At 41.6% G+C, this 13,306-nt stretch overlaps 1 protein-coding gene across 3 annotated transcripts in view; it reads right to left on the minus strand.

Moving 5' to 3' along the window:
• The window catches only part of TTC3 (tetratricopeptide repeat domain 3), a 112,927-nt gene that overhangs the window by 46,622 nt on the left and 52,999 nt on the right, over positions 1 to 13,306 (minus strand). For all 3 annotated transcript variants that reach the window (XM_058661640.1, XM_058661638.1, XM_058661639.1), the window contains exons 21-27: positions 12,906 to 13,026; positions 6,946 to 7,068; positions 6,194 to 6,295; positions 4,496 to 4,588; positions 3,545 to 3,609; positions 2,466 to 2,602; positions 1,367 to 1,693 (exon numbers count right to left, since the gene is read on the minus strand). In XM_058661640.1, the coding sequence (XP_058517623.1) occupies positions 1,367 to 1,693; positions 2,466 to 2,602; positions 3,545 to 3,609; positions 4,496 to 4,588; positions 6,194 to 6,295; positions 6,946 to 7,068; positions 12,906 to 13,026 (968 nt within the window). The remainder of the gene's footprint in view (positions 1 to 1,366; positions 1,694 to 2,465; positions 2,603 to 3,544; positions 3,610 to 4,495; positions 4,589 to 6,193; positions 6,296 to 6,945; positions 7,069 to 12,905; positions 13,027 to 13,306) is intronic.

Consider the following 13,306-nt stretch of genomic DNA (forward strand, 5'->3'; position numbering starts at 1 on the left):
GCTGGGACACAAACCAGTGCCCATACGGGATCCCAGTGCATGCAAGATGAGGACTTTAGCTACTAGGCTTTCTCGTCAGACCCACACTGGCTTCTCTTAAATACACATATGATTGGGTGTCATTATTTCTTTATGAGAAGTAAAATTCCAGGAATTGTGAGGCATTTTATAAATGAAACATGTAAAGACTACAGTAACAGCCTTACCAATGAAGATTCCTGAACTTCTACAACTTTAAATAGAAGCTATCAAGCACACATACTTACTCAGTAAAACCACACTTCTGATTCTCAGAATAAACATGGATTATTCCTATTTGCCGGCTTGAAAGAACACTGGCTGGCACTCTTGGCCATGAAACTTAAGGCAACAAGTGACTCAAGCTGATAAAAAGTAAGCAATAGCTTTAGAACTTACACAACTGATGGACACTAGTGGCCATCTTTCCACTTCAGAGTTCCTTCCTGAGGCCACAAGCCTTTGGAGAGCTATGCCCAAAGCGGGAACACTGAGCTTGCTGCCATCTCTCTGTCTCTGCTCACAGAAATTGGCAAGCATCATTGGGTAGCTTCCCTGCAGCCTTAGGATTCCTACAGCCCCACGTCTCAACACCTCATGCAGTAGACAGGGGTGACTATTGGAGGAGCCCCGCTGTGGAGAGGTCTGGCCACTTGTTTGTGTCCTCCCCACCCCTCTTGGTCAGCTAACCTACTCATCGACTGTGCTAAGCCAGCTGTCATCCTGGTCACACAGACACAGCTCTCTGGTAAGCAGCCAAAGCATCTGCAGTTAGTTTGTGCAGGCCACGCACGCTCTCGGGAAGAGGCTGCATGGAGCCTTTCCTCAGCCTTGTCTTCTCCTACCCAGGTCAGAAAGTGGGAGCTGTGCATCAAAGTTGCACAATGCTATGACTCACAACAGCCACGCCCAATCCCACGGTATGTTCCTCTTAACTTTCACAGATTTGCCCAAGGTGATTTTAAATAATTATTTACTTCTATTCTTCCCCTACATTTTCATTCAAACTCTCTGAACTTGAGATTGTCTTTATCACCCCCGAAAGCCCTCCCAGGGACTGCAGACTCGAGGTGTGTTGCTCACAGGAAGTGATGCCCACTGTTCCCATCATGCACACATTTACAAGCAGCTCAGCAGCAAACAGGTCAGGGTTTCCTCACCAGCTGACCACGATCTGCTAATGCCTTTTGAAAAAAATGTAACCTAGTCACAGAACACCAAGAGGTTTGGTAGTGGCGAGAATTTTTAACCATGCAAATTTTAGTACTGTGTTTAAAAAGTATGATATGACAGCAAAATGAAGATTCAGAGGCTCATGTCTGCATTCTAGAATATTCAAAGGACATACCAAAGCCGTTTAGTTTCTGGATCCAGGTGGCTAATTTGGGCTCCACTTCTTTAAGCTCACTCAAGACATGGAGAAATATCCTTGTTTTTACTCTGTTCTTTTCTTGAACCAAGTGACGAATGACATAGTCCACTGCTTCATTTAGAAAGTTTTTGCTGGAGAAACAGGTTGTATAGTTTTCTGTGCTGAGGACTTTCCAAGAAAGCAGTTCTTTGAGAAGCTTGGAAGTATTCAGAACACCAGACTGAATCTTGTCAGCATACTGCTTTATGCACTGTAGAATTCTATCATCAAGGAACTGACAGTTCTGAACGTGGCCTGTCGGTGCTAAGGAAAAACAACAGTGGGTTATTTAAACAGCTAAACAGCACTCATTTGCAGTAATGTAACTTAGCAGAATGTAACATTACACAATAAAATACGACTGATTTTCTATGTTGTTGTACATCAGAGGAGGGGAATCTTTCTTTCATGGATTATTTAAATACTTGTAATATCACTTGCCAGTTCACAAAATCAGCAACTTAAAACTTAGCCTTCTATAGATCTACTGAATTTCAAGTGTACATGTGGTTGCCTTGGCAGGGCCAAATGATTCTGTAGGCCCTTTAGTGACCCACAGGCCAGCAGTCTCCTACCCACTGCTTTATATAAATAACTCTTGAAAACTCAGCAATATAAATATTGAACAATATTGTTGAAAAGACATGAATGATCGTATTAAACTAGCATATGAAAAACACATACTCCTTTCATTCTGCACCATTTAACACCATCTAAAACAAGGTCATGCATTAACAATACTAACAGTCTAAGAAGTGACCTTAACTTTATAGTCAATAAATATGGTTAAGTGATTAAGCAGGTAATAATAAAATACATCCACTGAAAATTTTTCCAGTAGGAAAGAACTGTTTGTGAAATATTACTGGAGTATTAGTACTAGACAGCAAGTGAAAAATATTTCCTTGCAAACACTAGCTGAAGCCTGTATTTCAATTCCATAATGACCAACTTAAGGGCTGGTGAGAAGAACACTCATGTTTACACCTTTAAGCAAGAGTGTACTTTTGTTATCAGGCCTTGGTTGGGTGTTTACCTTTCTGCTCCTCATTTCTGGGTTGACTGCTTTCTCTTAAGTCCTCTTCCATCCTCTCTTGTGCCAACTTCTTTGCTTCTTGTTTCTGGATCTTTCTCTTAATCTTTTTGTCTTCTTTCAATCTTAACTTCTCGAGGCTGATAAGTATTTACCATTAGTGACACTTCACCTTGGTTTTAGACTTACGGAGTTAATTTTTTGCCTACTGTAGAGACCATTCTCCAAGCAGTAGATCAGAGTCTATTTGTAGTTAGAACTTAGTCTATACTTTCTGTTCAACACACTGCCAATCAGTCAAAATAAGGCTATTTGTTTCATGAAAGAACTTCCATGATTAAGCTACATCTAATTAAGAATGTAATATATAGATTATACATATGCTATTCCCACACATATATTATGCAGACAGCAGAAACAATACAAATGATTCCATGAGAAAATATATGTATATAGCCTCATTTCATGAAATACTTTCACATTCCTATAATGACTCCACAACACGGGAATTTGATTGATATGGTTATAATGATTCCTCAGAACAAATAATTCTGTTTATCTTTTTTTTGGCCACAGATTATTAAGAAAATAATCACATTTTAAAATCAAAAGCCAGGGACAGGACAAACAAGAAAAAAATACTGAATTTTTTTTAAATGGATGAAAAAATGAATAATTAATCAGTATAATGGGTATTTTAGGGCTAACAATAGTCACTGATACAAAGTTTTTGCTGAGCAACAAAAAGGAAAAATGACTTCGGTATGAAAAATTATATATTTTGCTCTCAGTTGTTTAAATTAACTAAGTGTCCAATCCTAATCAAACATGTAACTCAACAGCATCAAACACCATAATTTTACTTATACATTCAAACACTAAATAATGATTCAACTTTTCAGCCTTTAATCATATGAAGCTACTTATCTTTAGTTTCTCAACATCCATAAACATTTAAAACATACTTGCCTGGATATCTGTTTACATACTTTTTAAAACAGCATAGTGTAGCGATCTGCATTTAACAGAATTACATTTTGAGAGACATCATTAAACTCCTGACCAATGATTAAAAATCTTACCTAGAACATTTCTGCTTCAGGATAGGTCTTCGAGGAACCTTTGCTTTCGTCACCTTGTGTTCAAACTTTAAATCAAAGAAAGACATTCAAAATTTGTCTTATAATCCCATAACATAGAGCACAAACCACAAACAACACATATTTCAGAAGCACAACATGCTTGAACTAGCGAAGTAATGATCTGGCCTTAGACAAAGGTCCAGAAAGCTTCAGCTACAAGAGAGCTTTAGGGAGAAGTTTAAAAAATGAAGACGAGGGGCTGGTGTGGCTGCAGCAGGGTAAGTCAACTACTGAAATTGCTGGCAGCCTATGAGGTTCAAGTCTCAGCTGTTCCACTTCTAATCTAGCTCTCTACTAATAAGCTTGAGAGAGTAGGAGGCCCAAGCACTTGGATGTTCACCAGCCATGTGGGAAAACTGGGATGGAACTATAGGCTCTTGGCTTTGGCCTGCCACTTGGGAAGCCAACAGGCAGAGAAAGGAAGATTCCCACACTCCAACCCCTGTACCTCTGCCTTTCAAATAAATACAACAAATTTTTACAAAAAAATTAGTGGTAAGCAGAAGATTCAGTAAACTGTGACTATTCTTACAACTATCCACTCCTGCCTTTCCTGAGTAGTAAGACACTCACCCCTGCTCTGAGAACCGATACCACATTAGGACCTACACAGTTCCTGAAGATTATACAAACTAGTGATGCGAAGAGCTCAGACAGACAAAAAAACTAAACATAAAGTTTCCCTTTCCTGTTGGGACATGAGAGACTTGGGGAGGCTTCAGGAAGCGTTCTCCTATCTATGACTTGCTAGGTCCTAAAATGAAGTAACTGTATCTTTCCTGAAAAAGAAGATCCAAATCACACAATTTCTATGAATTTAAGCAATGCTTTAAGAGGTGCAAACATTCAGTTATCAGTTTTAAAAGATTTCTCCTGTACTACCTTACTTACTTCACATTTAACTTGACCACCACTGCTGAAGATGATGATCTTGGAAATGATACCTTCACAGTCAGGAGTAAGACAAATTCCTTGTAGAAAATCCTATGGGATTAAAAAGAAAAGGATGTGTCTGGTGGGAAGCAAATCTACGCACGTGTTCAATTTTAAGCAGAAGGAACACACTGGAAGTCCTTGCTTGTTGCCCTGTGATGCACTGGCTCAAGTCTGAGCTTCAGTGTGACCCATCACTGGCCCCTGCAGGGATGTGGAAACTGAACCAGTGGGTGGGAACTGTATGCAGGTGCCTCAACTAAGTTTAAAAGAAAAAAGGAAACACTGCACGACTGGTTATTGATCCTCTCCACCTGACACAGGAACATGCTTCCAAAAACAGCCACTTTTCAACTTGGACTCAGAAACAAGGAATATGGGGACAACCAGAACAAAGTTGCTACAGCACAACCCTACTCAACTGCCAAAGATCTTGAGAACACGGATAAAAGCCTCTCTTACAGTAAGCCACAAATATTTGAGGGTATTAATTCAGCATAGCTAAGTGAAAACTGACTAATTTACAGAGGACATTTAAAATCATGGAAGGGGTAATAAGACCACAAAGGAAATAAGATAAAAACATGGCAAAAGTGACTCAATGGCAACAGGTTTTGGTCCCCAGCTATCTTAGTTAACCATGAGAACATCCACTATATGTAAGAATGAACTCCTATGGCCAACAGTACCTTACTTCTCCCCAGTAGGGACAGTGGTGTGCACGAGCCTATGCAGCAGACTAAAAGGTTTTTTCTTTTGAAGTCTAGAATCTATACAGATCACATTCTATCAAAACAGATAAACTAAAGATTGTACCTGCCCTCAAAGGATATCTAGCTCATGCTGATTTATAAGATTACCTCGAGAGTAAGAAAAAATCTAGAAAGAAATGGTAATGTAAAATTTAAGTTAATTTCTTCGTACAAGTCACCTCCACCAATTCTGAACTCCATACCACCATATTCAAAAAATCAAAGATCATTAGAACTCTACAACTGTCAGGACTGGAGTTGTGATTAAGCTGCCACCTGAAACACTATGTCCTGCATCAGCATGCTGGTTCAAGTCCCTGCTGCTCCTCTTCCGACCCAGCTCCCGGCTAATGTGTCTGGGAAAGCAGCAGAAGATGGCCCCTGTCACTCCAAGGGAAACCCAAATGCACTTACGGCATCTCAGCTTTGACCTGGCCCAGTCCTGACCGTTGAGGTCATTTGGAGGGTAAACCAGCAGACAGATCTCTGATTCCCACTTATTTTCTGTCATGCTACCTTTCAAATCAACAAGGTCTTTAAAATGAATTTTTTTATGTGATTAGTATAACTAAGAAACTGAATTTTAAATAAGGACCAAAATTGTCAGTGTATAATTTAACACCTATATTTGAAAAGCAGACAAATTTTAATTTTTGACCCTAAAGCTTTCAATGCAAAATATATTTAAGCAATTTATTAAGGGCATTTATGGTTATAACATTTATACTTCCTTCAAATAAAACTGATTTTTTTATTTTACTATTAATATGGCAACTTAAAAACTGCTTAATTTCGTCCTGAAAGGAATTTATATTCACTGAAGACTTCTTAAGATTCCTGGGGAAAAGAAATTCAACACACAGTAGGCATACTAAAAACTCCAAATGATCTTCCTATGCCTTACCTTGTCAATTTTATCATTAAAGGTGGTTGTTTTCAACTTCTTCCAGCAGTTCATGTGGAATTCTATTTTACAGTACTGGCAACAGCTGATTCGTATAAAACCCTGGGGTTTCAAATAAATTTTAGTTCACATTTTAAAGATGTCAATAAACACACACACACACACACACGCACCCCACCGCACCCCGCCCCTACAGACAGAGTGACTCCATTCCCCTATCTCCCCTCAGGAACACAGGTCAAGTTGCAAACACAGAGCTGACCTGACATACTCATTTCCACAACTTGCAGCTGCCCCAGCCTTTCATTCACTACAGTGAGTGACATGAATATCTTACACACATTTCATCTGATCTGCTATGCAGAAAAGGGGGCAGTTACTACCTTCTTAAAAATAAACCAGTAACTTGTGTAAGTGCTGGACATGGTCTCAAATGTTGGTCTAATTCCATAATTACGGATCCATTATAACTGTTAACAAATCAGAAACAGTAACTTCATTCTGCCTTTAGGTGGTGTTACAGAGCAGTGACCAGAAGGAGTAAATGAAATTAGTTAGCTGCCTTCTTGAGTCACCACCCCAGCCTAGAGTGTCACGTCAGTGACTGAATTCCCAAGGGAGATGACCAGACCTAAGGGAAGTCCAGGGAAAGGGACAGGCCAGATAAATGGTTCACCCAATTACAGAACGTGTTGTGAAATCATTTTCAGGCAGTGTTGCAAGTTAACTTTCAGTGTGTATTTATCACTTACTTTAAAGTCAGGATCAGTGATGTATATTTGGATTTTGGAATATCCACGGCATTTCTGATAGCAACAAATGGCATCAGGCACTGGAGGGAACCTGCATTCTTCAACAAATTTCTCTATCAGCATCTGAAACAAAAGAAACCATAATGAAAGATACCATCGTAACACTGATTTACCAATAAAAATGCCTGTAATTCCAATAGCCTAATGAAATGAAAGCATTTTCAGCAATTTTTAAACCAAGAACAAACCACATGCAGGTTTGAAAGCTTTTTCTGCTTTAAGAAAGCTGGTACAAAAAACATGCTGAGGGCCCAGCACAGTGGCCTAGCGGCTAAAGTCCTCGCCTTGAACGCCCCGGGATCCCATATGGGCGCCGGTTCTAATCCCGGCAGTTTCACTTCCCATCCAGCTCCCTGCTTGTGGCCTGGGAAAGCAGTCGAGGACGGCCCAAAGCTTTGGGACCCTGTACCGGCGTGGGAGACCTGGAGGAGGTTCCTGGCTCCTGGCTTCGGATCAGCACAGCACCGGCCGTTGCGGTCACTTGGGGAGTGAATCATTGGATGGAAGATCTTCCTCTCTGTCTCTCCTCTCTGTATATCTGACTTTGTAATAAAAATAAATAAATCTTACAAAAAATGCTGAGATTAAAAAACAATAAAGGACTTGAGAACTCCCTAATGTCAGAATCAGAATCCTGCCTTCTATTATAAACACTTGATAATTAAATGTGCTCCAAATCTCCTTGGAGCATTACGAGGGACAATCCTGAGGACTCACCGTGCTCTCTGCCAAGGCACCACATGCAGAAGCCTAACACTGCCATTCCTCAGCCTGCTCATGTCCTGCAGAATTACTGGCTATTGGGAACAAGCCTGCTCTGAGTAGTCATGCCCACACTAAGATGTTCTCCTACCTCCACGCATCCTGAAGTAAGTCAAACAGTAGCTCAACCAAGGAACTGCCAGACAGTTTGTCAAGCACCTGCACCATTTAATATCACCATCAACATGTATACATGTTCCACATCTTTGTCCTCACAACAGTATGCATGACAGGTGTAAAACAACACACCTCATTGTGATTTAGCTTGCTTTCCCTGATGGTTAATGATATTAAACAATGTGTATCTTTTTTTTCTTTTCAGAAATGTGTATTCAGACCCTTTGCCTACCTTTCAACTTTGTTAATTTTAGTTGGAAAAACTGCCAGTACTTTAAAAAAACTTTAGCCAAAAAAGTTCTAAATATAACAGCAGGATTCACTATACGTGAATTAAGTCAAGTCATATGTAATTTAGTCTTTCCCCACCCAGCAAAGGATCCTATGCTTAGGGACATGAGGCTAAATTCGTATTCTTGGAGTTCAAGCATTATCTCAATAATCGTAGTAATTAGATCAAACAACACAATACCTTCCTCCAAGTACAACTACTGCATCACTGCTTAACACATGCTATAAAGTCAGAATATCTAGACTCAAGTCCCACCTCCATTTTTTTACATTTTATTATCATTTTATGATACATTTCCCTATTCCCTTATCCCCTCTCCAATTCCCTCCCCCCCACCTAGTTCCTCTATATCATTACTAACATATAGTTCTTCATACTCAGTCATATGTCCATCATTGCAGGCATGGACAATGGCAGAGAGTCCAGAATGCTATTGTCAAGATATAGTAAACAGTTTCATTGTAAGTCCATCTTTGTCTGGAAGTAGAAATGCATACTACCCTGCATCTTCACATCTGGATGTTAGTTTCCATTTCACAGCTACTGTACATCCCCTTAAATGAAGAGCCACAAAACAAAATCAACATCCGGAAGTAAAAAGAAATTAATAACACCAAGAAGTTAAATAACATGCTATTAAATGACGAACGTGTAGCTGAAGAAATGAAAACCAAGAACCTTCTTGAAGAAAATGATGCCACTGCATGATATACGAGTCACTGAATGATTTAATCAGAAGAAAGCGTTTTTTTTTTTTTTTTTTGAAAGTGGGTAATACCATTGTTTCCACATCAATATCATTTTACCCTGTATCTGGGGTCAGGGAAAAAAACAAAGGGAAAAGCCCCACCCAACCTCCCACCCATCCCAGACCCCCAACGGGAGGCGCGCTCTGAGGGTCCTGCTCATACAGTTTTGATAGTTCATCAGTTCTGGATTGCTGCCAATCTCTCAGTTCCAATCGCAATGAATCCTATTCAGAATCCACTGGCTGACAGTCTCTTCATGGTTGGGGTTCTGAGATCAGCAGTTCAGTTGGAGGGATCTCCAAAGAAACTTCATCTGAGATGATCCCAGGCCTGATTCTTGCGCGAGTTTGCTAGTACAGAGTCCGACACCGTCCGTCACACCAATCAGCTTGTGCTCATGCTGGTCGCTGGGATTGCTGGGTTCGTTCTGTTTCCAGCCCTGTTTTCCTTGTGAACCAATGAGTGTTGTAGTCCAGTTCGATCCTGCCCACTTCATACTCGGTCCTCACGCAAACAGGTTGGAGCTGCAGCCTGGTTGGGGCGACTCCCCATAACCCCCACCAGTTCTGCCCCCTACCCTGGTTCCCATGCTTGCCAGTACGCATTGCAGGCTTGTCAAATCTGTCCCACATCCTGTTAAGCTCTCAGATGTGTCGATGGGCATTGAAGCCCAGCTCAACACAACCAACCTACTATCCAGCCCACACACCTACTGGCAGGTGCCCTTCTGTAGGCCTCATGTGGGCTAGATAAGGGAAGGGCCACAGTGGGCTGACTGTTCCGACTGATACAAGCAAAAATTAGAGTGGGTGAAGGTTGGTTGGGCTAGCCGCAGTACTAGCTGGCAGAGGCTGGCACTTGGAGCTAATTCTGTCAAGTCAAATGACAGAACTACCTGGAGAGTGCATAATCTGGGAGTGAGTGTGGCCTAGAAGGGAAATGGTGGGCACCTCCCTCGGGGCTACCACTCTCATTGGACAGCATGAACACCAGGACAGGGGCAGGGGTGGCTGTACAGAAGAAAGTGTTTTGAAGAGATGAAACTAACAGAAAACAACAAAACCCATGTGATATAGTTTCCGCTGATCTTTGTTGAAGTGTCTCCTCCAGACAATAAACAGATGGGTTTTTTTAATCCAGTATACTAATCTATGACATTTGATTGAGCTTAAGCCATTTACATTCAGAGTTTAATATACATGGGTGTTACTTTGGTCCTGTCATTTTAGGAATGGGTTGTTCATTGGTTTAGTCTTCTGTTGTCATTTTACTGGGATGTTCTTCCCATTTGCCTTTGGTTTTGGTAGGTGCTATTCCTCTTCTCTGTTAAGAGAACACCTTGAAGTATCATTTGTAGGGCAGGTTTGGAAAAGGCAAACTCTTTTAGCTTTTCTTTACTGTGGAAGAATTTTTCATTTTCAAAGACAAAAGAAAGCTTTGCTGGATATGTTATCCTAGGCCGACAATTTTTTTCTGTTAGAATCTGGAATATGTCACTCCATTCTCTTCTGGCCTGTGGAGTTTCCTGTGAGAGATCTCCTGTGAGTTTAATTGGCATTCCTTTATATGTCAATTGATTCTTTTCACGTGCACATTTAAGGATCTTTTCCTTATGTTCAATTGAAGAGAGCTTGATGATCATGTCTCTTGGTGAAGATCACTTTTGGTCAAGCCTGTTGGGAGTTCTGTGCCCCTCCTGGAACTTGTTTCCCAATTCTTTCTCCAGATTAGGGAAATTTTCCTTTATTATTTCATTAAATACATCTTTAATCCCAGTTTCTCTTTCTGCACCTTCTGGGACTCCCATAACTCTTATATTTGGCCTCTTGATAGTGTCTTTCAATTCTTGAATACCTTTTTTTGGCCTGATCCAGCTCTGCTTCCAGCTTTTTGTTTGCTTCCCCAAAGACAGGAAATATCTTCCAATTCTGAGATTCTTTCTTCTGCTTGCTTCATTCTACTCTGGAGACTCTCCATTATACTTTTAATTTGCTCTACTGTGTTCTTAATTTCTGACTTATCAGCCTTGATTTGCTTTATTGCTGCTATGTCTTGTGTAACATATTTCTTAAATTCTCATGTGCTTCTCATTGTTGTGGATAAGAGGCTTTATAATGAGTTTTCTGAATTCTGTGTGCCCCATTTTCTCGATGTCTTCCTCAGTGAACTCTGAGGTTGGCATAGGCTTTTGCTCCTTTGCAGGGGAGTTTTCTGTAATATTCATTGTAGCTTTGTCTCTTCTTTTGCTCTTGATCATTGTACTTTTGGTTAGCAGAGTCTTCTCCTTGGGACAGGTTTCTAAGCTGTGTCACCAACAGGTCTACAATGCAATTTTACTTATTGCAGTTGGTACACAACTTTTTGCTTGCAGCCACTTGTGCCACAACCTCCAGCGAGTTCCAGGTCTGGATTCTTATGTCAGATTTCCACCGTGGTCTCCGCAGCCCCAACTCCTAGCTCAACACTCTCCACCTCCGGTGATACCGTGCTGAGACTGCACCATTGTCTCTGCAACCTTTCTCCCACTTTTGGTTGGAGCAGGTCCCAGGATGAGAGAGACACCAGGGGTCCTATATAGCTAGGTTGTTGGTGGCACTGATCTTGTCAGAACCTGTTGGACGTTACATCTGGGTGCCACACGGACCTATTTTGACCCGTACAATGCCACAGTAGGTATTATTTTCCTGTGGGACCAGTGCAATCCACAGAACTCAGCAAGTTCTCACGAGCTCAGGACATGCACAGTTCACTGTTGTCCCCTGCAGTCTTAAAGCCTTTGCAACACTGTACAAAATGGCATCTGATGTGCCACTACTAGAGTTCTTGATCTGCTGGCTGTCAGGTTTAAGGGCTACCCAGACCTGTCTTGGGTGGAACCTGTAGAATGCCATGTTGCTGCAGTTCACTGAGTCAGAAATGAGTTCACTCCCAGCTCAGCGTATGCTCAGTCCTTTCCCTTGCCCTTTGCCTCCTTATGCAAAATGGCACCCAATTCAGCACTAGGGGGCTGACTGGGCTATGAAATCCACCCTGTTCTCGCACTGCCCACCTGGGATCGGCTGCTCTGTCTCTGCTCCTGGTCAAATCAAACGGACCAGCAGAACGGACAGTTCTTTCTCTGGGTTCACCTCCCAAGCTCCCAGTGAAAGTCCCTTCCCAGCTGGTTGCTGCTGAAGTTCCGGCTGCTGGTGGAATTCAGATTGCTGTTAGCTGAATGCTGCTGGAGTATGTCACTGCAACACCACACCGTTGTGTCCGCTGCTTTCCTGTGTCTGTCAGTCTCCAGGTATCCCTCTGCTGTTGTTCTGTCCTCTCCTATTTCCTGGAATGTGTCCTCTCTGCTTCATCCTGATTAAATGTTTTTCCGTCCGTTTGAACGTGTCCTTACCCTATTCCGCCATCTTGATTCTCCTCAAGTCACACCTCCATTATTGCCTTGCTGTTGAACCCTGAGCTTATCACATAGCATAACCGAACCTAATCACCCCCATCAGTGCACATGAAGGACCCCAGTGCCCAACTCACTGGGCCGCTGTCAGACGAAATGTAATGAAGCCATTGTAAAACAGTAAGAAAGGAAGGCAGGCAGGGAGGGAGGCAGGGAGGAACAACAGGAGGGAGGAAACCTGGGAGGGAGGGAGAGAGGATGAGGGAGGGAAAGAGGGAAGGGGGGGAGGGAGGTGGGTGGTTTCAGAACACAGGAGAGAGGGAGGGTAGGAGAGGAAGTACTACTAACTCCTAAATCTCTTTACTGTGAAATCTGTTCACTTCACAGAAATGAAACAAAGGATATAAAAAGTTAAATATAATGATAAATGGCAAGTGTGTGACTGGCACATAGGAAACATCAAATGTCAGGGACTCCCATATCTCTGAAGGAAAGTGCACTTCGGGGAGGCAGACAGAGTATTCCTTCCACCTCCATCAGTCAGTGCAGATGGATGTTCATGGTAAGAAACACTGCAGGCATACATGAGTACCTTCACTTTCTCCGGATGAGACTCTTCAATAACCACATTACTTGTAGGCCAAGTTAGCACTCCCGGAAGACGGCAAATCAAGGTTTTTGCCTTCTCAAAGTGATTCAGGGCTTCTAGAAACCTGAGGTAATAAATACAAAGAAAGAAGGAATTAAAGATGTGAGAAATTTTCATTCATCACAAATCATCAGATTTCAACCTTTCTGGGAGAAGTGAACAAATTACCAAATGGATCGAAAATATTAATGTAACCTAGATTAGTCTTCTAAAGGATCTACAGCATCATGCTGTTACAAAATATATAACAGGATAACACGATTCAACACAACCCTGTATCATATGCAAACTTTATCATGGTAGGTGCACACTGGTCTTTTTAGTGTTGCAGCGTAGTGAATGGA

This window comes from Ochotona princeps, chromosome 3, assembly GCF_030435755.1.
Source record: "Ochotona princeps isolate mOchPri1 chromosome 3, mOchPri1.hap1, whole genome shotgun sequence".
Classification (NCBI taxonomy): Eukaryota; Metazoa; Chordata; class Mammalia; order Lagomorpha; family Ochotonidae; genus Ochotona; species Ochotona princeps.